General features: G+C 49.0%; 1 protein-coding gene across 1 annotated transcript in view; it reads right to left on the reverse strand.

Moving 5' to 3' along the window:
* Fgfr2 (fibroblast growth factor receptor 2) overlaps nucleotides 1-22080 on the reverse strand; it is a 97731-nt gene that overhangs the window by 49497 nt on the left and 26154 nt on the right. Inside the window, exons 3-4 of the mRNA XM_076834305.1 lie at nucleotides 10691-10860; nucleotides 497-620 (exon numbers count right to left, since the gene is read on the reverse strand). Of these exons, the coding sequence (XP_076690420.1) occupies nucleotides 497-620; nucleotides 10691-10860 (294 nt within the window). The remainder of the gene's footprint in view (nucleotides 1-496; nucleotides 621-10690; nucleotides 10861-22080) is intronic.

The raw sequence follows: 22080 nt of genomic DNA on the forward strand, positions 1-22080 counted from the left end.
GGGGGCACTCAACCCCTGAGCCACATCCCCAGGCCTATTTTGTATTTATTTTGACACATGGTCTCACTGAGTTGCCAAGCGCCTCACTTTTGCTGATACTGGCTTTGATCCTCCTGCCTCAGCCTCCTGAGCCACTGGGATTACAGGTGTGTGCCACCACGCCCGGTGCTGCCTGTTATAAAAGCAAAGTTCTCCTACAGCATATCGGACTCCTTTTCCACTCATATTTTCAGAATAAATCTCAGCTTCTAGAATGCCAGACGATTCCTACCCTGTCCACCTTACAAAAGGTCAGGTTTGGGAACAATGAAGATACAGCAAAACCCAGAAAAACCAGCAGATCGAGAATCAGAACAGTCAAATAACAGAGTGCAGAAATAATGTGAAAATAATTTCCCCTTAAATATGGGGGAGGGACAAGTGAATCCACTATCATGGCTTCAAATGAGTCCACTAGAACCGGCTGCGAAAGGCCGGCCCGCAGCAGCAGACTCACCAACGACGTCGAGGTGGTAGGTGTGGTTGATGGACCCGTACTCGTTCTCCACCACACATGTGTAATTGCCTTTGTCGGACGGGACCACGCTTTCCATAATAAGACTCCAATGCTGGTTTCGTACCTGAAAAGATTCAAGTAAAGGTGGCCATTCAATAATCTTAGTACGGAAAACCAACTACTCTGCTTTCTTATTGTGAAATGAAGTTGGTTGGGGCTGGGAATATAGCTCAGAGGTAGAAAATGTGCTTGGCATGTGCCAAAGCCCTGGGTTCAACCTCCAGCACCCGAAAAGGAAAAAAGGCAGAACAAGAAGTCCAGGGAGGGCAGAGAAAAATCACCTGGATTCTACACTGTGCTCACAACTGGTCCTCGGAATGGGAACAAATGAAAATAACTATCTTCAACATGTGAAGGCCTGTGGGGCAGATACTCACGCACTCAGACACTCAGACGTGCAGGGGCATTAACTGTTTCCTCCAGGAGAACTTGAGTGGCCACGGGGCCTGAACAGCAACCTACGTATGGATCTATTAGGTCACTCATCCCTGGGAGCCCCCAGCCCTAGAGCACCAACGAACTATCTAAAGTCAATGCTGGTAAGCACCAACAGTATGCCAGGCACCACCCTGAGCCCTGGGTCCTGACTTAGCTAAGTTCATCCTCCCAGGGAGCCCACCAGGAAAGCGCCATTACCCTTCCTGAACTTTCTGGTTCAAAGCCCCTCATTTCTCTCTTCCTGGCTTTCCCATGCTGCCTAGAAATCTCAAGAAGTTTCAGCTGAGAACACAAGTCTGCCGTTTCCATCCCTAGTGGTGGCTGAGTAGATGTCGTGTTCCCGAGATACACCCAGAATTCCAAATATGGGAGCAATGAATCCTTATGGAACTTCAGTTCTATATCCAGTTGTTTGCAAACTTCTTGAGACTTTGCAAAGATAAGCAGCACGTGTAAAAAAAATAAATGAATAAACTATGGTGACTCCTACCCAGTCTGTAAATATGCAGACTAGATTCTAATGTTCTCACCCTGCTTTTGAAATATTTCAATAGACTCAGATTTTAAAACAAAATTGAATTTTCCTTACCAGGAAAAAAAATGCAAATTTTACTATCTTTAGTGTTCATGGCTTTAATATCTCCGTCCAAATCATTCTTAGTATTTTGGACGAGGCACTCCAGAGAAATGGAAAGAAAAAAGAAAAAGTGAGGGCCTACTAATCTCAGCTCTCGTTTCCGGAATCTCAACTGACCTTCTGAATGACACCCTGGACATCGCAAGTGTTTTCAGCCTTAATCACATAAAAACCCATGATACAGGCAGAGCCTTCGCAAGTTCTGGGCAGTCACCCCACTCGGAGGCCCTGACCCTGGAGGTCATCTCACAGTCCCACTGTGAGCTGGTGATGGGAAAAGTGATGTTTCGCAAGTAAGATCCCTGACACTGAAGAGCACCTGGGGCACCCGATCCACCACAGAGACAGTCTTCTCCACTCAGGAGATAAGCTCATGCACTTGGCTGGGCCAATAACTTGTCAGGGAACCAAAGCAAGGGGTCAGGTCTCCCTGTAGGAGAGAGAAAATTCTCGTGCGCAGGAGGGGTGTTCAGAACCTGGAGGAGTAGATACCAAATGGCCCGGTTCTATGAGAACTCCTGACCCCCGAGTACCACTGGAGCTGTGGGACAGAGGGCCTGAGAGGCAGGTACCAGCTCCCTGGCTTACCGAGAGCCAGGTGGCTCCACAAGGAGATGCTCCTTCACCCAGGGGTACAGATACAGTTCTCCTCTTGCCTCTGAGCCACCAGTCACGTGGAAGGCAAGACAGGGAGGCAGCAGAGACCGGTGTCACCAAGCCACGTAATCCAGCATGTAGCCCTGCTGTAAATATTCAGTTCTTTGAGCCCCTCCCGCTCAGATGTCATGCGCATAAGCCCTTAATCACCGCAGTGCCTGCCTCTGGACCCGGTCCAAACTGTCAATGTCTTTCTCGCGCCTGGACCCAGATTTGGCACATGGCATATTCCAAATGGAACTGAACCTGAACTGCGTGGGGAGGGGACATTAAACCTTGGCATATGTAGCTTGGCATGGCAGCTGCCCCAACCCCACCCCCAGGGGCACGTGGTCAGCCAGAGTGTCTTGCTGGGGCTGTGATATTCCACGCGAGATCTCTCTTGAAGGGACTATGTGCCCTCAATACTGACTTCCTGGAGATGTGCTACAAATATTAGCAAGTTAATATTAATAAAATATTTTGACGACGAGAAGCACATTTATCAAACAGTGTTTCCACCCTCCCAGAACCTGGGCGGTGGGTCAACGCTGCCTTGTGCAGTACTGTTAATATTTACTTTTTACATCACTGATCCAGGGTTTGATTCTTTGACATACCACCAGGCCCAAATATTATGAGCTGTGGCATTTTCTAAATGGGTGTCCTTAAAGCTGCCACCGGTGAGACTCTGGCTGGCACTTCTGGAGGGGACATCCTACCACTAATTAGTGGTTGCTTAATAGCAAGCAAAACAACAACAGTAACTTTATAAAAATTGAGACAAAGCACAAAGTTAAATCCCTGTGTTTCCATTCCAAGCCTCAGTAAAAACTTACAGTGTCAACCCTCCAACAAAAAGACGAGACGAGATGCCCTTCGAGGCGTCTTTTAAATCCTCCCTCTCAGTGCTACGATTATTTTGTCAGGTCAAATGAACATATGCCGTCTTTGCTTACCCAGAACAGAGACTGTAAAATACCCAATAAACACTGAAAAAAATGCATAATCTCATTGACAACCAGGGATATGCAAATTAAAACAATAATGAGACGCTGTTATTCACCAGCTGATTAACAAAAATTAGAAGGCTCCATGTCACTCAGCACTTAGTGAGTACGGAGCAAAGAGGGACTCAATTGAGAACAGGAACATCAACTGAGAAATGCTTTTCTGTAGAAGAATTTGGTGGTACCTGTTAAAATTAGCAACGCATATTATTTTACCTGGTTAATTGCACTTCTAGGAAACTAGCCCACAGAAATTGCATGTGAACAAAACTTGCTTCAAGCACTCTAAGGAACAACCCAAAAGTGTAATCTATCAAGAAAAGAGTCGTTAATAATGTATGGGTCATCCTGTAGAAACTAATGTCTAGTTCCAGTCACTGAAAGAATGAGATAGTCTCATGTTCAGCCCTGATAAGATTCCATTATAGAGCAACTGATAAATGACAAAAAAAAAAGGAGATTGCATAGAAGTAAGTATATTTGTGATTCCCTGTTATAAACAAAAACCCAAACACACACAGCACAACCCCGCAGTGGCACACAGGCCTAAGTCACAAGCAGGCCCGTGTGAACACAGCAAGCATCAGGGAGAAGACAGCAAGCTGTGAGCCGCGGGCTTTAATTAAATGGTCAGAGTATGCGTGTTGTTTACTTTTTCCTCATTTTCACTTTTGAAACTTAAACAGAAATCACGCACACAACAAAGAGTAAAATAGGAAAGCCCCTTGGCCAACTACATGGTGCTGGATCCTGCAAAGCGGAGCCCCTGTGCCTAGGGCTCTCTAGCTGACACACACAAAGGCCAGGAGGAAAGAAACCCTGCGCCAACCGACACACACATGATTCTTTATTTTCATTCCTGCCCATGGCCAGATCTTTGTGGAATTCTTCATTATTTTCCATCTGCCAAGAGCATGGGGCTTCAAAACTATGTTCACTGCAGTCTTTTTAAAATAACATTTCAATATTGAAACAAAGCAGATTGGAGTGGAGGGCCTGAACTCTCTTACTCCAGTACAAAAAGCGGATTCCACCAACATTCCACACCCTGTCCATGCAGAGACAAAAGGTGGCCCAGACAGGTTTTCTTGGAATGCTTCTGTTACCCAAATCTCCCAAGGTGCCTGTTAAATCCTCAGCTACTTTCGGGTGACAACTGGGAATGTAGATGTAGATTGTGTAGCAACCCAAATGTTAAGGCCAAAGGTCAAAGGTCAAAGGCCCAAACTGTCACCTGGATGTTTGGCTTCCACATTGCAAAATAAAAAGTCAACATTTCCAAATACCCAGGTGTTCGATAGCAAGTGGAACGAACATCCCGAAGCTGTTCTCTGTGCCAGGCCGAACATTGTCCATGTGACAGTCCATACTCCTGTGACTTCCCTCCACTCAGAGCAGGGCCCACTTCATCCAGGAAGACAGCCATCCTTTGTGGCCCTGGCCTGTGGAAAGCCACCCCAGGAACTACAGTTCCACACAGGCCAGCTGTCATTAAGATGCATAAAAAAATCCCACCATCCCACCCAAGTCCCACTCCCAGCAGGCTTCCGGCTCCAAAACACCCCTTGCAAATGGGTCTGCACCAGCTGGGCTCCCCATGTGGAGGGTCTGTGGCCCTTGGAGCAGCTGGTCATGCAGAAGTGAAGGCAAACACCTGTTAACGCTTAAACTCCACATCCACAGAGTTTGCTTTTCAGGAGGTGTCCCAACCACAGAGCCCGGCCACCCGATTCCCTGGGACCAGTAGCAGAAACCTTCCCTCCCCTTGGTACACAATTGCCAGGTCTCTCCAGAGGAGGTGGCAAGTGACCTGCAAAACACAAGGCTGCTCTCTTAGATGTCTGCTGCCTGCAGTGTTCTCAAGGTAGGTGATAGCAGGGCATCCACCACCTTTTGAACTTAACTCTAAAAATTGCATGACCTTCCTCAAAAAGCTAAGCAGGGAACTACAATATGATCTAACAATTCCACTCCTGGATATACACCCAAGGAACTGAAAGTGAGGATTCTTCACCAAATATAGCACTACGCATGACTGCCAAAAGGCAGAAATGACCCAAGTGAAAATGTGGTATATCCACACAGTGGAATACTATTCAGCCATAAAAATGGAAGCTTTGAGTCAAGCTACAAATATGGATGACTTTGAACACAGTATGTGAAATAAGCCAGACACAAAAGCACCCTGGGTTTGCTCTCCATGGTACTCCTTGGGCCAAGTGGTACCGACTTGCACTGTGATGATTCTGAGTTAGCTGTTAATGATGTTCTTATAAAATGTTGAACCTCCTCTTAAGGACGAAGTTTACCAAGAACACAAGCTAGAGGAGAAGAGCCGGGGTCCCACGGGGTACGGGACGGAGAACTTCCATCTACAAAAATGACACGGTGACAGAACTCATCCACCCCTTTGAGCTGTGGAAGGTCCCAGGGCCCTAAGGCACAGGAGGCACTTGGCAAAGGCACAACCCAAGGAACAATCAAGGCTGGCTGGGGCCGACTTACCCCATGTCCTCCTCACAGAGGGCTCCGTCCGCAGCTAAAATGTCCTGACCCAGAGAAACCTCGGTCAATACAAACCCACCAAGACAAGCTGAGCATCCTTGAGTCCAATGCTCGGGACCAGACGTGCTTCAGAGTTAGGGTCCCCCTCCCCCGCCCCAATGTTGGAATATTCATTGGAATATTCACATGTTCATGAGATGTCTTGGGGAGGGGACCCATGACTAAATTAAAAAGCCATTTATGTTTCCTATGCCTTACACACAAACCCAAAGGTCATCTGATGCAGTATCAAACACAATGTTTGACCTTGACCATCATGAAGCTAGGTGGGGGGCTTCCCTCCTACAGTGTCATGTCAGCTCTAAAAATATTTCAGATTTTTGGGCATTTTGGATCTTGGATTTGCAGGTTAGGGATGTTCGACCTCTGAGCACATTAGTCTTGATTTTCTCCCTAAACGTACAGGCAGGGCTGGGGAAATAGCTCTGTGGGACCCTTGCCCAGCGTGTGGGCAAAACTCACGGCAGGTCAAACCTAAGCATTACATCAAAAAAGTCACTCCAACAGCGTCTGAGTAACTAACCTGGAAAACGTAAATTGACTAAGTGAGGCATCAAAAAGCACCAGCTTGGGGGTGCTGGTAACGAAACACTGTCTTCAGCTGTCCCTCCTCAGGTCTGAACCCCTCTTGGAGATGAACAGTCCGTACTCCATAAATCACTGCTCTCAGCTGAGGGGCTCCGTGGGAACTCTGGCCCGGGACACTTGGGCCGTGGGCTTCGGTGGCTGTTCACAGTCATGTCAAGGGAGCATGTCTCTGTGCTCACTCCTGGTCTAAGCTCTTGTGCCCTGAGACGTGATGTCAGATGGGTTTCAGGAACCCCCTAGGCCAAGTGGTTCCACGAATGAGGTTAGGGTTAGGGGTTAAGAGGTTAAAGGCCCTCTAACTACCCCAGGTATCTTCCTTCTTTCTGCGTTATGTCGCAGTAACTGTTCAGAGACTGTGAAATACCTCGCCATCAAGGTAACCTCTTCACTTAAAAAAAAAACTCAGCACTATCGTTTAAGATGAAAAACGGCTGGTGCCACATGACAGTTCAGCAACTAACTCAAGAGTTCTTGGAGCCGGAGGGGACCAGACGTTCTGTCCAACCTGCTCCCTTCAAGGTGTGGGAGCTGAGGCTGAGCTCGTAACGCGCTGGCCTCCAGGACAGACGTGCAGCCCAGGAGAAAGCCCAGAGCCACGGCTGGAGTCAAGCGTTACGTTAAAAACTTACACATTAATAACATTCTACCAGCCCTGAGCACCTACTAGCAAAAATAATCACCTGACTCTTAATCACCGAGGGACAGCTTGGCGGGAGGTCCCTGATAAACAAGACCCAGCCACAGGACACAGAGTTCTGTGGGTCATTCTCACCACAAGGAGCCACCCGTCCGTCCGTTTCAGAACTCTGACTTTGTTTTCCCTTCTCCCTTGGCTGGCCACGTGCGCACCCCATTCCAGAACAAGCTACGGCTAGGCACAGGAGGGCCGGGGCGCCCGAGACGGGAGAGAGGGCGGGGCCATCAAAGCTCAGGCTCAGTTGATGGAAAAAGCAGATCGACTTTCCAAGGAAAAGAAAAATCACAGAAATAACAAATGTTTGTTTGTGGGCACTTTCGGGCCTTTGTTTTCTGGGAAAAACATAGGCGGTGGAAGACATAACCCTCAGCTTGTTCATTAAGTGGCTAAAAGGCAGGAGCAGGGGGGGACATCAGGCCCTCCCCCTCAGCAAGGCCTCTCCTCTGGAGGAGGCCCCCGGGAAGACTGGGCTGCAGAAGGACGGGCTCCCGCAGGGCAAAGACTCAGGTGACGAAGAAAATACCAGGGGCCAACTCCACACTGGGGTCCACCCACCCCAAATGCTGTCCTGCTCAGGCCCTGATGAGGACCATGAGCCTGAAGCTGACCAGAGCCAGGCAGGCAGCTGGACAGGCCAGGGGGGCCCAGCTCCAGGTGGGCATCAGCCAGGGACCTCCCTGACTCCATGACCTGGGGACCCGGGGACCTGGGGCTGACTTCACATATCCCTTGGCAAGGATCACTTCAGGTAACAGACTTCACCAGGGGATGAGCATTCTCCCCTCCCTTCCCAGGTCCTAGAAGGGCCTCTGGAATTCTGAGTTTCCGGAATCCCCAAAATGAAAGTCCAGTGCCACCCCTGTTGTGCAAACCAGTCATCTGCCTTAGTGAGGCTCACCTCCCAGGCCACCCCATCCCTCCGCCACGGCCAGAGAAAAGTCCAGAGGGCAAGAGGCAGGCCCTCGCTGCCTCCAGCCAGGACACCATGTTCCAAAGATGCAGTACTCCTCTCTCTTGCTTTGTTTTCTCAAAAGCAAAATATACTCTAGATTTTTGTCCCACCTATTCAAGTTCCATTTCTCTTTTCCTCCAGAAAAGGATCAAACGTGATCAACAAAGAAGCCGTGGCCTCACATGCCCCCACCGGCCAGAGGCACTCTGGAGGGTTCCTGGTTTTGCTTTGAGAACACAGGCGCTCCTCACTGAGAAGAAGGTTGTCATAAATAATCAAAACTGAGCTGCACCTGCTAAAAATCAAGCAGCATTTCCTCATTAAGCCCCTAGTCTCCCAGCGTATTCGTAATCACTAATTCAGATCTGCAAAAAGCTCCTCACCCATAATGATGATGTGGGTCCCGTTTATTTTGAGACCAGGAATCTCTGGAGGCTCCTGGGCTCTCTTTGTACTTATTTACAAGTCTGTCTTAATTGACAGAATTAGTTAAACACTGGGATTCTGACCACCATTCTGATGCTTAAATTATATTTAAATAAATTGTTGGAACTGCACCAATTACGTGAGTCTCAGCGAGCGCTTGGTGGTTAAGACAATCCCAGGGGCCACAATCTAATGGTTTAACTCTTCCTTTCTAAGCAGTACCGCCTAATGAAATCTTCGTCTACTTGTTATTAAAGAATTTTTTTTAAAGGGCCAATGTCCCAGACTCATGGTAGTTGATCTAAGGACTGAATTCAGCATGTAAGGACAAATCTCGCCACCGCCTCCCACCTTCACCAAGCAGGAGTCGTGGCAGACGATGACAGCATTTCAACATCCAGGGGCTTCAAAGGCTAACACCACCCACCACCTACCTGCCTTCCACCCGTTTCACCCTAAACTGTTCCCCACCTGCTCACAGAGATGGACTCGGGGTTTCCCATTTTCCTCTGGGTTTGGGCTTCTAGGTGTCAATTTTTTAATGTTAAAACAAAAAGGCAAAAACTTTTGCACAATCAAATAATCTTTTAAAGATGAAAACCTGTGGATGGCGTTTCAGAAAAGGACTCCCAGGCACTTTTAGGAAGGGGCTTACATAACCACACCAGTGATGAAACAGGGGCTCACATGCCATCAAGTGATGTTGAACAGGAGGGAGAGACGGTCCTACACGTCCCTCCACTGCCACCAAGAACTCCTCCCCCACCTGACTTAGGCTGCATCCCCTATGACACCCAGGCGCACATTTCTCACAGGGAGCCCCGGGGTCCCCACCACTCCAAGCAGTGGAGTGCAGGGATGCCACTTCCACGATGAGATGACCAAAAGCCACGACTTCTGCGTTCCTCCACTCTGGCTCCTCATCTGCCCACCCTGAGGACAGCACAGCAGCTGCCCTACAAAGAGGCCCAGGTGGCAAGGAGCTCTGGGCAGCCAACTGCCCACTTCTTGCCAGGAAGCGCATCTGACAACAGCCACATGGCAGACCCTTCCCCAGGTGAGCCTTCAGGTGAGACCTCACCCTACGTGGGACCTGGCATTCCGTGCTGGGAGACACCAAGAGAGAGAAGAACCCACCAGGCTGCACCTAGATTCCTGACCTTGGCAACTGAGATAGCACTGTTTAAAGTCCCTGTGTCCTGGGGTAATTTGTTACACAGCAACAGGTGACTAACGTGCCCACTCACATTCCAAAGGCACAAAGAATTGCATAATAAGGGTTCCTCTAGTCCTGCGTCTCGAAGTTCTGTTTCCATACCAAATAGAGATTCCATCGCTCTCCTTATGAGACACCCTTCCTTCCAACACAGCCCAAAACTCCTGCTGGATCTCCTTCATTCTTATCCTCCCCAGAGCGGCCACCACGGCTCCTTGCCTGTCCACCGGACACAGCGTGCTCTAGGTTGTGGTCCTCATCAGCATGGCCCCCACCGCCAGCTCTCTCGTCTGCCTGGACCAGGGGGCTGGACCAGGGGCTCTCTGAGCTGCAGCCACATCCTGGCCCCCGTAGCTTCCCCAGAGCCTAGAACAGTGTCTCGCCCAGAGGTGCTCAACCAACCTTGGCTGGACAGATGAACCAGGACCCAGAGGAGCCTTTGCAGGCACCTGCAAGGCTAGGTCAGCCCTACCCCAGCTCCCTCCCATGAGCAATGATGTAAAATGTCAGGGCATCCTAGGATCCTCCAGAGGACAGAGGACAGAGAACCGCCTGTCATCTTCCAGAGCCGTTAGTGAACCACTTTTCATGCCCCAGCCTCTAGAGCGTTCCTATTAATGCAATCCTGCTCTCACAGGGCAACTCTACTTGAGACTTCTCAAATTCTGCGCCAGTTTAAGTTTTACAGACCATAAAGCATATAGAAAACAGACTCTCAACTTTCGACCCTTTAGTTATTAAATTCTCCTCATATAAAAGAACAATGCAAATGGGGATTGTACTTTAAAATCACAGGCAAGTCCCGGGCAGTTTTTTTTAGATATCAAACACTGACACGATCCATTATGATAATCGCTGTTTGGTTTTTCGGGTTTTTGGTGTTTTTTTTTTTTTTTTTAATGTTCCTTCTAGTTCTTGCTAACTTTGGAGGGGTTTCAAAAATACACACTTAAGAAAGCTCAATCCTACCTTGTAGCCTCCAATGCGGTGTTCCTGCTTAAACTCCTTCCCGTTCTTCAGCCACCTCATGGTGGGTGTTGGGCTCCCCCCAGCTGGACAGCGGAACTTGACCGTGTTGGCCGCGGGGACTGCGTGCAGTCTCTTCTCCATCTTTTCCGTGTTGGTCCAGTAGGGCGCTCCTGATTGGAAAGACAGTGTTACAATGCACATAGAAGGACAGCTTCATCTCCACCAGCCAACTCCAAACAGGTAAGAGCAATTTGTCTTAGACGACAAGGATCTGATTTTTTTTTTTGAATCTTTGAATAATATTTACATTAGGAAAATATTTTCAGCACTCGAATCCAGCTGGCCTAGCAGAAGGTCCCGGGAGGGACTGCTTATTGGTTTATGTCTATTAACGAGGGGAAAAAAAAAGCATTCGAGGCACCTTCTCTCTCTCATGCTTGGTGCCAGAAAATAATTTCACATCAAGTCATATTTTTAAATGCTACTTTATAGTCACAGTAACAACGCACGCAGTAACAACAGCTCAGTCCTCCAAAAATATATCATTTTGGATCCTCACACCTTTTAAACAGCTACATACACACAATGGTAAAAGCTAGCTGTCCTCCAAAGCCCCAGAAACTTATCCAACAAAGCTGAACTTTAAAGGGTGATTGATACTATAAACTCTCATCCTATTGTGAGGAACTAATCCAAACAGGCATCATTAACAGCCCAGCTGTATCTGACAAAATACCTTATCACAAAACATATTTTAATGAAAAGGTTTTTTTTTTTTTTCTCTCCAATGGTGGTTCTGAACACCAGAATCCTACCAGCACACCTAAGCAGATAACTTGACAGGAGGCCACCAATAAATGTTATGGAAAGCCGTGCCCTCTGAGTGGCCCTCACAGCCATAAATACGAGTAATTTTTTTAAACCCAAGGAAGGAGGTAAGTTTTCCAATTGCCATACATTTTATGAAAAGCCATGGCATCAATCCAGGATAAGCTATAAATTTTCTAAGCTGGCTAATAATGGCGAGGGATCATGGTTGACAGAAGGCTTCTCGTTTGTCAAGCAGCGTGTCTCTAAGAGTTTACATGTGTGATACATTAACCCTCAGCACTCCAAGGGAACGGCTCTACAATATTCCCTGTGCACAGGTGGGCAGACCGAGGCACTGAGCTGTTAAGTCATCTGCCAAAAGCCAGGAGGCTCAGAAAAGGTGTGGGCCAGAATTTGAACCCAAGCAGTCTGACGCCAGAGCCCACGGCTTTTAGCCGTGTTCTTTACTGCCTCCCCAGGGGTTAGAATCCATGTCTTCAACCACTGTGATATTTAAGACTGGCGTCCAGGGCAGCTGGCCTGGCCTAAAGGCACACTCCTTCCTTTATTACCTTCTAGAACCTCCACTGAAATGTTGGACAGCAATTGAACTTTACACACACGTTTCTGTCTTAGTAAACTGGTAACCTAAATCCATGCCCTTAAAGGCTCCATCAACAGGGCCTAGAACGTTCTCAAAGGACGATTCATAACTGTGCTATTTTCTGATGAGGGTTCACCTGAGCAACAGCACCCACATTCCACAAGCCAGAGGCAAAATGGCCCCAGGGAGGGCCCGGATCCCTGCCCGTACCTAGCAGTCTGCACTCTACAGTGGCATGGCATGCCCACACAGTAGCAATCACCTAACTGAGCACCCAGACTCCCATGTCACAACTCAGAACTGGAATGGCTGCATCCATGTACCTACCACTCTTTGCCTCCCTTGCTCTTGAGAGGACTGTGGAAGGTGGGGCCCAGACTCCTCACCAAGGCCACGCTGTGCCTTCTTATCCTCTGGCACACTGAAGTGCCGAGGTCAGTGGGATTTAGGTGGCGAGACAGTACAGAGAGGGCAGAACCGTCCGGTGGGTCATCTTGCAGAACAGAGGCAGCAGGGAGGTCAGATGAGGGAGGGAAGAGATGGGCGCGTTCTTTCCCTGGACCCCAGCTGCATTTGGAACGAGCAGGCAACGCTGGCAGCCAGTGGGCTGGGTGTCCGGTGCCCGTGAGCACACCTATTCTTGTGAGAGTTCACGGGGCTCCTGGATCCCCATTTATTACAAGACCCCCGAGGCCAGGCATACACTGAAACAATTTCAATAATCTTTCATTTTCAAAGCTTCTACTTAGAAAAATCCATCCACAGCCACTGAAAAGAAACCTTTGAGAGCACAAAACAAATAAAGAGCTTTGTTGCTGCACAAAGACTTTTACAAATCTGACCTAAATGAAAAGCACACCTCATGCTGTCAGGTGTCTGTACTCACGTCATTTGTTTAAGTAAACACAATGGCCTATTCACTCGAATTAGCTAAATATTAATGTAGTAACTCTTTCAGAGAGCATCAATTACTGCTGAGCTTATCCCTTGGAATGTCTTTTTTTCTTCTCTACATAAAAGAAATCAGCAGATATGTGCTTACATACCATTAGGCATGATTTTTATGTTCCCCAAAAGGTCAAAAAGTGGGATTTGGCTTAAGAATGGTGGAATGTTGATCTTTTCCACTCTTGCTGAGCTAAGCCACCAGAGAGGCTGTACCCAGCACAGGATGGCCCCTGACCACGCGGCCATGCAGACTGACCTGCCCCTCCACCTCCCGCCCTCCGCCCTCCGCCGGGGCCTTTGTCTTGGTGCCTAAGGAATGACTGCAGGTTAGGGGGAAAGAATTTTGCTGGAATTTCTGGCAGGTAGCCACTTCCCTGGGGTGAAATTTCAATCATCAAAACTATACCTATAAAATCTGCTCGTGCAAAACAGACGCCCAGCCATGCGTCAGGGTGTGGGCACCCGCTTCTCTGCGTCTGAGGCCCATGGTGGGTGGGGCACCATGAAATCCAATCACTGTAAGCAGGAACAGATCACCTTCATGGCTACGGCCCATCCCCGCACTGAGATTTCACAACGCTCCCTCAAGAACTGCAAGTCGTGACTCCCCAGAAAGGCCCACGAGCCACGTTGTGCAAGGTGGCCTGGGTGTCCCGAAGTGGCTGCCTCAAGACCCTCTGTTCACCTGACCAGCCTCGCTCCGGGGCCTGCTGACATCACACAGGCACAAGAGTCCCTGGAGGGAGGCCGAGTTCCTGAATTTCTTAAAAATGAGCCTGATGCTGGGAGGAAGGAACTGCTTTACGGGGCTGGGCTATAGGTCAGGGGTAGAGCATCCGCCCAGCGCACGGGGACCACGGATTCAGCCCAGCACCAAAAAAAAAAAATTACAATGGCTCTTCCTGAAATAAACTAGCTTAAAGAACACGGGTGATCTAGAAAATAGCAACACTGTAAGGACAGCCATACAGCATTCCCTTTAGCCTTGGTCCCCACAGCCTCTTCTCTCCTCAGTATTTCCTGGCATTTCTGCAGTCTAAGCAAATGCCAAAGAACCATGAGGCAGCTGTAGGGATGCAGCTGGGTACCAGGAATAGGCCAAAACCCAAAAGGCTGGACTCGAACAGCTTCACCAGCTTCATCTGGAGAAGGAACTGGCACAGCCAGTTAAAAGAGTCAAAGGCAGAGACATCCTTGTACACAGCGGGCGACCGACTATCAACAACCTGCTTAAAAGGAACCCACAAGCCAAGGACACCTTGGCTGAGTTCAAGTACGTGAGTGTCTACCGTCCACACCTCACCGGGCAGAACCCTGGGGGTGGACAAAGATGGGTTTCAAGTCATGAATTGGGGGGGAGCTGCAGGAAGACCACCAAAGGCACTCAACCTGAACCCACCAGTCACCTGTCAGGATACCACTGGCCTCGCCCATGGGCCTGGCCTCTTTGGCACTGACCCCCCCCCCCGTACCTTCTGATGTCACATGTGGCAGAAGAGCAAGGCTCTTAGTCACTGAATCCTAATGATGAGCAAATTAAAAGAACAATAAAGACCCAGCCACAAGGAACAAATAACACCCCATCATCAAGGGATAGCAGGCCACTCGTTACCGTTTGCCACACTGAGGCACGTACTGTCTGCAAGTGATCATGTGGAGTGGAATTTCACTTTCACACAGCAGAAGGGTCTTAGGATTGGGTGGTCGAAGAGGGACTCATAACCCCACAGAAACGCCCCCTCCACACAGCCCTGCCTTATGTCCCCACCCCGTGGTGAAGGGCATCTTTGCCTGGGCCACCGGGCGCTTCGGCACCAGGTGTCTCTCGTGGTGTGTGCTGAGTAACGAGGGCGGAGGCCTGAGCGCATCCTCCACCTGCAGAGTGGGCTCTCCAGAGCTGGCACAGGGTGAACAAGCAAAGACTGTTCCAAGGTTTAGCGCTAGAATGAGGAGTTGCTCTGATGGGGCCCCTGCCAGATCTAAACCTCTTCCCAAGAGTCCTAGGCAGATACTGATTCTGTCGATAAATGGGAGGATTAGAGGGGTTTTTTACTGACCCTGCAATTTAAACTTAATGAGAAACCATGGGCTACGGAGCCCATCCCCACAAAAAACCTTTACATATCCCCAATCCCGACACCTCAGGTTCATGGTCTGCTCTCTCCCCAGAACCAAAAAGAGAGCACAGCCCAAGGTTTTAAAGGAAAAACATGGAATCATATTACAGAGCTGTACCAAAAGAGGCCTCAGCGGCCATCTGGCCTGATGGCTGATGTGATCAGTGTCACCCAGAAAGGTTAAGTGATATGATCAAGGTCACACAGCCAGAGGCCCCACTGAGGCTAGCCCCAAGTCTCTGGCTCCCTGAGCAGTGCTCTCTCAACCACTCCCGACTGCCCTGTGAACTCTCCCATAGTAATTAAGTCAAAAGTTCAAGATTTATGTGGGCCATGGACGCTGATGACTGCCAACTGTATTTTTATTGATGCAAAAATAAAAACACACACACATACATGCAGCCGGTTCCAGCTCCTAGATTAAGTCACAAACTCCCTAAAGCCCCAGTAAGGCCTCTGCCCTAAGTCTATAATTAGGGCTTTTAAAAATATCACTAATCAGGACATTTGAATGCTCTAACCCGTGAGGGGAAACGTCATCTGTTTTCTGTGAACTTAGAGAAAGGCAATCTAACAGACGATGGGGGTGTGAGCCGAGGGGAAGGTCTGTGGCTTCATTTGAGAAATCTCAATCAGCTCAAGGCCGATCAGAAACACATTTAAAAAAAAAAAAAAAAAAAAAAAAACAGACCAGTTACCCAAGTGAAATGAGTGGAATCCACCAGGTGGCCAGTCACCTGTAGAAAAACCCTCCAGCCTCTGCCTGTGTGTCATGACCAGGGAGGTAGAGAAGCAAGTGGCCATCACTACTAGCCTGAGATGAAACACCCACACCAACTTTCTGATGAGCTTCCCATTACCAAGAATTTCCTATAACAGCAGGGCGTGGTGGCACATGCCTGTAATCCCAGTGGCTTGGGAGGCTGAGGCAGGAGGATCATAAGTTCAAAGCCAGCCTCAGCAATGGTGAGATGCTAAGCAACTCAGTGAGACCCTGTCTTTAAATAAAATACAAAATAGGGCTGGGGATGTGGCTCAGTGGTCGAGTGCCCTGAATTCAATCCCTAGTACACTGCCCCCTGCCAAAAAAAAAAGAATTTTCAAAAACACAGGAGGCCTGAGGTCTCTGTTTCTTGGTTCCTCTCAACTCCTAGAAGTGTCAACACAACTAAGAAAGCTCCATTCACCAACCCAGAAATCATCCACCAAGTAAAATTCCCAATGAGAAAATGGCTCAGAACCGTTACCGTGGGCAGATTCAACAATGAAAAGAGTTTGGAATCTCAGGCCAAATACTTTTGTTTTCCCCAGTGACTTAAAAAAAAAAAATCCCTTCTCTCTGACATGGAGTATGGGGCATCTGCTGGTCTCAACAGGAATGAAACCAAAATAGAAAATTACCTTGCCTCTCTCCAACTCCATTTGATAGAAAGAACCCCTCCAGAGGGAAGAGTCTCAATGCAGCCATCTCGCATCTTGCCATCATGTCCCTCTGGCCAAACAATGGGCCTCAACTGTTGACAGTCATGACCTTCCCAGGAACTGAGTCTCAGGCTCTGAGAAACATTAATCACTTAAACCTAAGCTGGAGGTAATAAAAACCCCTTGAGCAAACCAGCATACACATTTACTTATCTGCTGCCAGGTAACCCATTAAGATCCCTAATACCTAGGGAAGGCAACGACTGGTTAAGTTATACTTTCCTATGCTAAGGCATAAATTCTGAACCTTTCAAAACCCTCAACCTGGATGCCTTTCAAAAACTAGCATTTGAAACTGTAACTTTCTGTCCAAAGAGAACGTGTTTCACTGACGGGCATGTATAGCTGCATTATTTCCTGGCAGCCGGCGTGTGATGACATCACAGGATTGCTCTGCTCGGGAAACATCGAGCGCTGGCAAAGTGTGAGGTCATCAGCTAGTCAGCTGCTAAAATATGACCAAAGAATGCCCTTTGTATCTGTGAAGGGAGAACTAGACTTAAAGAGGGGTGAGGGTCAGACCCACTGAGTCAGCCCCTGCCGGGTTTTCCAAATCATGTACAATGGTATGTTAATAGAGGCTTTATTATTTAAAAGGGTTTTATGGCCAATACATTTGGAAAAGCCTGGGAAAAAACAAAACTAACAGATGCTTTACTGCAGAACCCCTTAGGGCGTGGATTATACTGTTGGACACTGTACATCTCCAAGAAAGGGTTACGGAATGCAACATTTCTAAAATTTCAAAACACAACTCACTTGGCAGAGAATCATTTGGAACCAGGGTTCCAAGGTATGGTCTTTGAGAAACACTGGCTTATTTCCTTCATGTATGGAACAGAACCTACATATCACTCTGTTTTTAACATGATCTGTAAAAGATGTATGAAAGGCCCTTAATTCCACGAAATATTCACTCAACCAAAGCAGGCTCAAGGTGTTAGGTCTTATCACACAAGATGTAATAAGGGGCTGGGGTTGGGGCTCAGCAGTAGAGCGCCCATCTAGCACGGGCAAGGCCCTGGGTTCGATCAGCAGCACCACATAAAAATTAATTAATTAATTAAAGGTATTGCATCCAGCTACAACTAAAAAGAAAGAAAAAAAAAGATGCAATAAAACAGAAAACAAGGCACTTGTTCTGCCTGTGTAAACACAAAGTCCTCCTCAGAGGAGCCCACTCTGGGACTGGATCAGAGCTGGGTTAAAAGTTAGGAGCAACCTGGGTACTGCAGAACATTCCTATAAAAATCAAGCAACACCTTGGTCTTAATGGATACCAGTTTCATGTCCAAAATTCAGCAATCCTGCCTTAATTTTTCTTTTCTTTTTTCCTTTCTCCAGTGCCGGGACGGAGCCCAGACCCTCACCTTGGTTCTTGTTGGTTAGGCCATCATAGTTGGCTACCCCCGCCTGCACCTACCAGGCCTCTCCCAGGAGGCTACCTTTCCTTCTCACAGCTGAGAAGCTGCTTCTCACTGGATGAGCACTAACGCACCCATCAACGTAGGCAACGAAACAGAATAACCTGCCCACGTTTCTCAAGCTTGAAGACAGAGAACTAAACATGCAATGTCTTAATCCAGAAAGAGACAAAAATCTCCCCAGCAAAGCCCCAAAATGTCACTGTCAGCAGTCAGCAGAAGTTCATTTGTGAACTTCACTAGAGGAACATTCAAGCCACCCCACGTGGCATCTCCCAGGCAATCAGAGGGCACCGGGGAATCAATCTGGACACCCGGGTGTTTCCAGGTGGCTGGAAATGCTAAGAATTCTGCGCTTCTGCAATTTTCCCTATTAATCAGGTCAGGCATTTGACACTTGAGGTGGCAAAAAAACTGTTTTAATGGCAACATCCCTTTCCCGCCTTGCCAATGACCCCAGCCACGGCATTCCTCTGTCCACACAGGCCACAGCTGCTTAATCTCGGCCGCCCCAGGCTGCACCTGTGAATCAGACCAGCCTAATCACACTAACAGATGGCAGAGGCCACGCAGCCAGCTAAGAGCTGCTATCACTTTAAATAGCGTCTAATGTTTCACAGGCACAAACAGAGGCCCTCCCGGGGGTAGCACCTCCAGGGACAGCTAAAACTCGCCCTTCACCACTACAGAGCGCCCATCTCAGGGCCAGAGTGGTGTCATTCGAGAGTCAATTACAAAAACCCCCGGGTGCAAGGTGAAAAAAGCAAGGCACATGCTCCCTCGCTGGCACCCACAGGACAGCTCTGTGCCTGGCCCTTCCCGGACCCTGGGCAGCTGGCTCGTGGTCACGGTGGAAACCCAGAGGTCTGCTGAGCCCTCAGAGGGAGGATCCATGCCCAGCCTGCTCTACCTGCTGTCGCAGTCACCGCTTCACGTGGACTGTGGCGGCAAGCTATCTGGCAGGGCACCTGACCAGCAGGGCCACACAGTTGGCAGGCAAGCCAGCCAAACCAAGCTGGGGGAATCTGATGTCCCAATCGGCAGCAAAGGCGCCCATATGCAGTATCACTGCCGAGCTACAGACAACTGCACAAACGTGCTCACTCCACCCCAGGGTGAGCCCGGGATGCCCACGGGCAGCAGGCCTATGACCCACTCCAGCGCTGCCTTCTGCTCCTGAGTCAGGTTTTGCAGATCAATAAAAGGAGAAGTGCTCTCCACTGACTGCGACCCGCAGCACCAGCCAGGGCCACTCACACCCCTGACTCTTGGCCTCCAGCTCCACACCAGAGCCAAGCAACTAAAGAGGCCAGTGGTATGCTGGGCTGTGTCAGTGTTTTTGTATTAAACAATGCCCCCGTAGAAGGCCAGTACGAATCACAGCATATGACATTTTTACTCGCCTCATTACCCAGTTTCACAACAAAATGGCTCATGGCAAACTCTTGTCCAAGGCAGATCTGCACATGCAAATCCTAAGCCAGTGGATCTCACAGTTCCATGTGCATCAGAATCACACCCAGCTTCTACTTCAGTGAGTCTGAGAAGGTGCCTGAGAATCTGCATTTCCAACAAGCCCTTCCACCCCCAGTGATACTGATGCTGTTGACTCAGGACAGCACTTTGAGAACCACTGCCCTAAGCTTCCTCTTGCCTAAAAGTAAAAGCTCTTATCAACCAAAACATTTCCCTTTTTCCCCAAGCAACTGGGGGACTCAGGGACAAATCCAAACCCTCACTTAAGTACCACATTTTTCCCAGGTGCCTAAGATCTATTGTTTCTTCTTCCTTTAAAAAGCCCTGGACTAAATAAGAGACTTTTCAACAAACGGTACTGGCCCACCTGAACATCCATCCACAGGCAAAATATCAGACTGAGACCTTACAAAACTTAATTTAAAATAGATCATGACTGTGATCTAAATGTAAAACGGGAAACTACAAAACTCCTAGGAGATAACACAGAGCTGACCTTGCTGGTGGCTTTCTCGATAGCAACACCCAGAGCACAACAATCCACAGAGAGCGGATAAGCTGTGCTGCATGCAAATTGAAGATTTTTGTGCTGTGAGAGCTGCTCAAAGAAATGAAAAGACAAGCCACAGACTGGGAGAAAATATTTGCAAAAACACACAGGACTGCTATCCAAAATATACAAAGAACTCTCAAAACTCAACAATAAGAAAACAAACAACCCAATTAAAAAACGAGCCAAAGGTCTTAGCAGGCACCTCACCAAAGAAGATGCAGGGATGGCAATTAAGCACCTACAGAAGGTGCTTCACATGGCTCATCCTGAGGGAATGCAAATAAGAACAACAGAGAGACCACAACCACCTCCTCAAAAGGCCAAGATCAGAACAGGGACCGCACCAAAAGCTGGCGAGGATCTGGAAAGCAAGACGGCGCAGCCCCTCTGGAAGGTGTGCAGTGGCTTCCCCACAAACCTGGGCGCACTCTTTCTGCTTCGTCTAACAATCGCAGCACCCGTGGCGATCACCCAGGAGAGCCTGGGTACTTACTCCACAAAACCTGCCTCCGAGTTTGCAGCAGCTTTATTCCTAGGTGGAGGCCACCGAGCCATCCTAGGGCAGGTGAGTGGGTCAGTAAACTGAGGCCCACTGAACTACGGAACAGCATCAGCGCCAAAAAGAAAGGAGCGGTCAGGACGTGGAGACGAGGAGGAAGCCCAAGCACACCGCTGGACGAAGGGGCCAAGCTGAAGTGTGCGTCCCCAACACAGGACATCCTGGAAAGGGCAGAGCCACAGGGTCGCCTGGTGGGCACAGCCGATTGCTCTGCATGACAGCAATGGTGGACACATGTCCTCGGACACTCATCCGAACTCAGAGTGCACAACACCAAGAGGGACCCTGAGGTGAACTACGGGCTTTGGGTGATGACGACAAAACTGCTCCTTAAAAAGTCAATTTTTCAAAAAAACTAATTGTTGTATGATTTAGGCCCTGGTTAAATTAACTGACAAAATCGTCTGGAGACAGTGCAGTCTATACCACCCAAGCAAAGAACTCCAGGACCATCACTGTGGGACGCTCCAGCCGGGTCAAAGCAGAACGCAACTAATGCTACCAAGTCTCCTTTATAGGAGCACTGTGCAAATGTCAACTCATTCACGCCTCCTAACCACCTGGAGGACATTATCATTGTTGTTATTCCCATTTTACAGCCCAAGAAACTGAGGCACAGGTGTTCAATGGGGAACCGAGATGCGGTAGGTAAGGCAGGACTCAGACCCAGGCTGTCCAGCCTCGAGAGGCCAGTCGCATTCTTACCACCAAGTAAAAGGGGCCCTCCGGGGTCAGCGCTCAGTGTGAACTGCCTCAGGACAAGCAAACACACCTGGCCCCTCTCCTGTCACTGCCTACCACACGAGGCCCTCGTCTTGGAAAGCCAGGGCTTCTCAGCTGTGGCGCACGCCGTGGCGCACTGACCAGATCGGTCTCTGCGGTCCCAGCAGCAAACCTGGCCCCACCTGTGAGATGCCACATGTGCCCCTCCCCCACAGTGACAACCAGACGTTGACGGAGGTCCCAGAGAGAGGGACAGGCAGTCGCCCTTGGTCAAGAGTCACTGGGTGAAGCCAGACACCGTGGATAGCCATGGAGATGACCAAGGCGGGTGTGGCCGGTCTCGGAACAGTGAGAAACCGAAGGAACAAAGAAAACCACCAGAAAGGCAGTCGCCTGTCTCCACAGAGTGGACAGACACAGAAGAAAGGACGAGCGGTGGTGAAGGGGGGACAGTGACACGGTTTATTCTCAGGTTTGAAAGTTAGGACAGCAGACACACTGGACAGCGAGAGCCGCAGGGCCCAGCGCGGACAAGGACACGGTGGCGGTGGGGGTCGGAGCTCCCAGCGCTCCTCTCTCGGGCCTGGGGGCAGCGGCTACTTACTCTTGTTGTTACTGCTCTCACTGACCAAGTCTTCAGAGGCGTCTGTGTCGTCCTCGTCATCTCCGGACGAGAGGGCATCTGTATGCAAGA

Source organism: Callospermophilus lateralis, chromosome 15, assembly GCF_048772815.1.
Source record: "Callospermophilus lateralis isolate mCalLat2 chromosome 15, mCalLat2.hap1, whole genome shotgun sequence".
NCBI classification, from domain to species: domain Eukaryota; kingdom Metazoa; phylum Chordata; class Mammalia; order Rodentia; family Sciuridae; genus Callospermophilus; species Callospermophilus lateralis.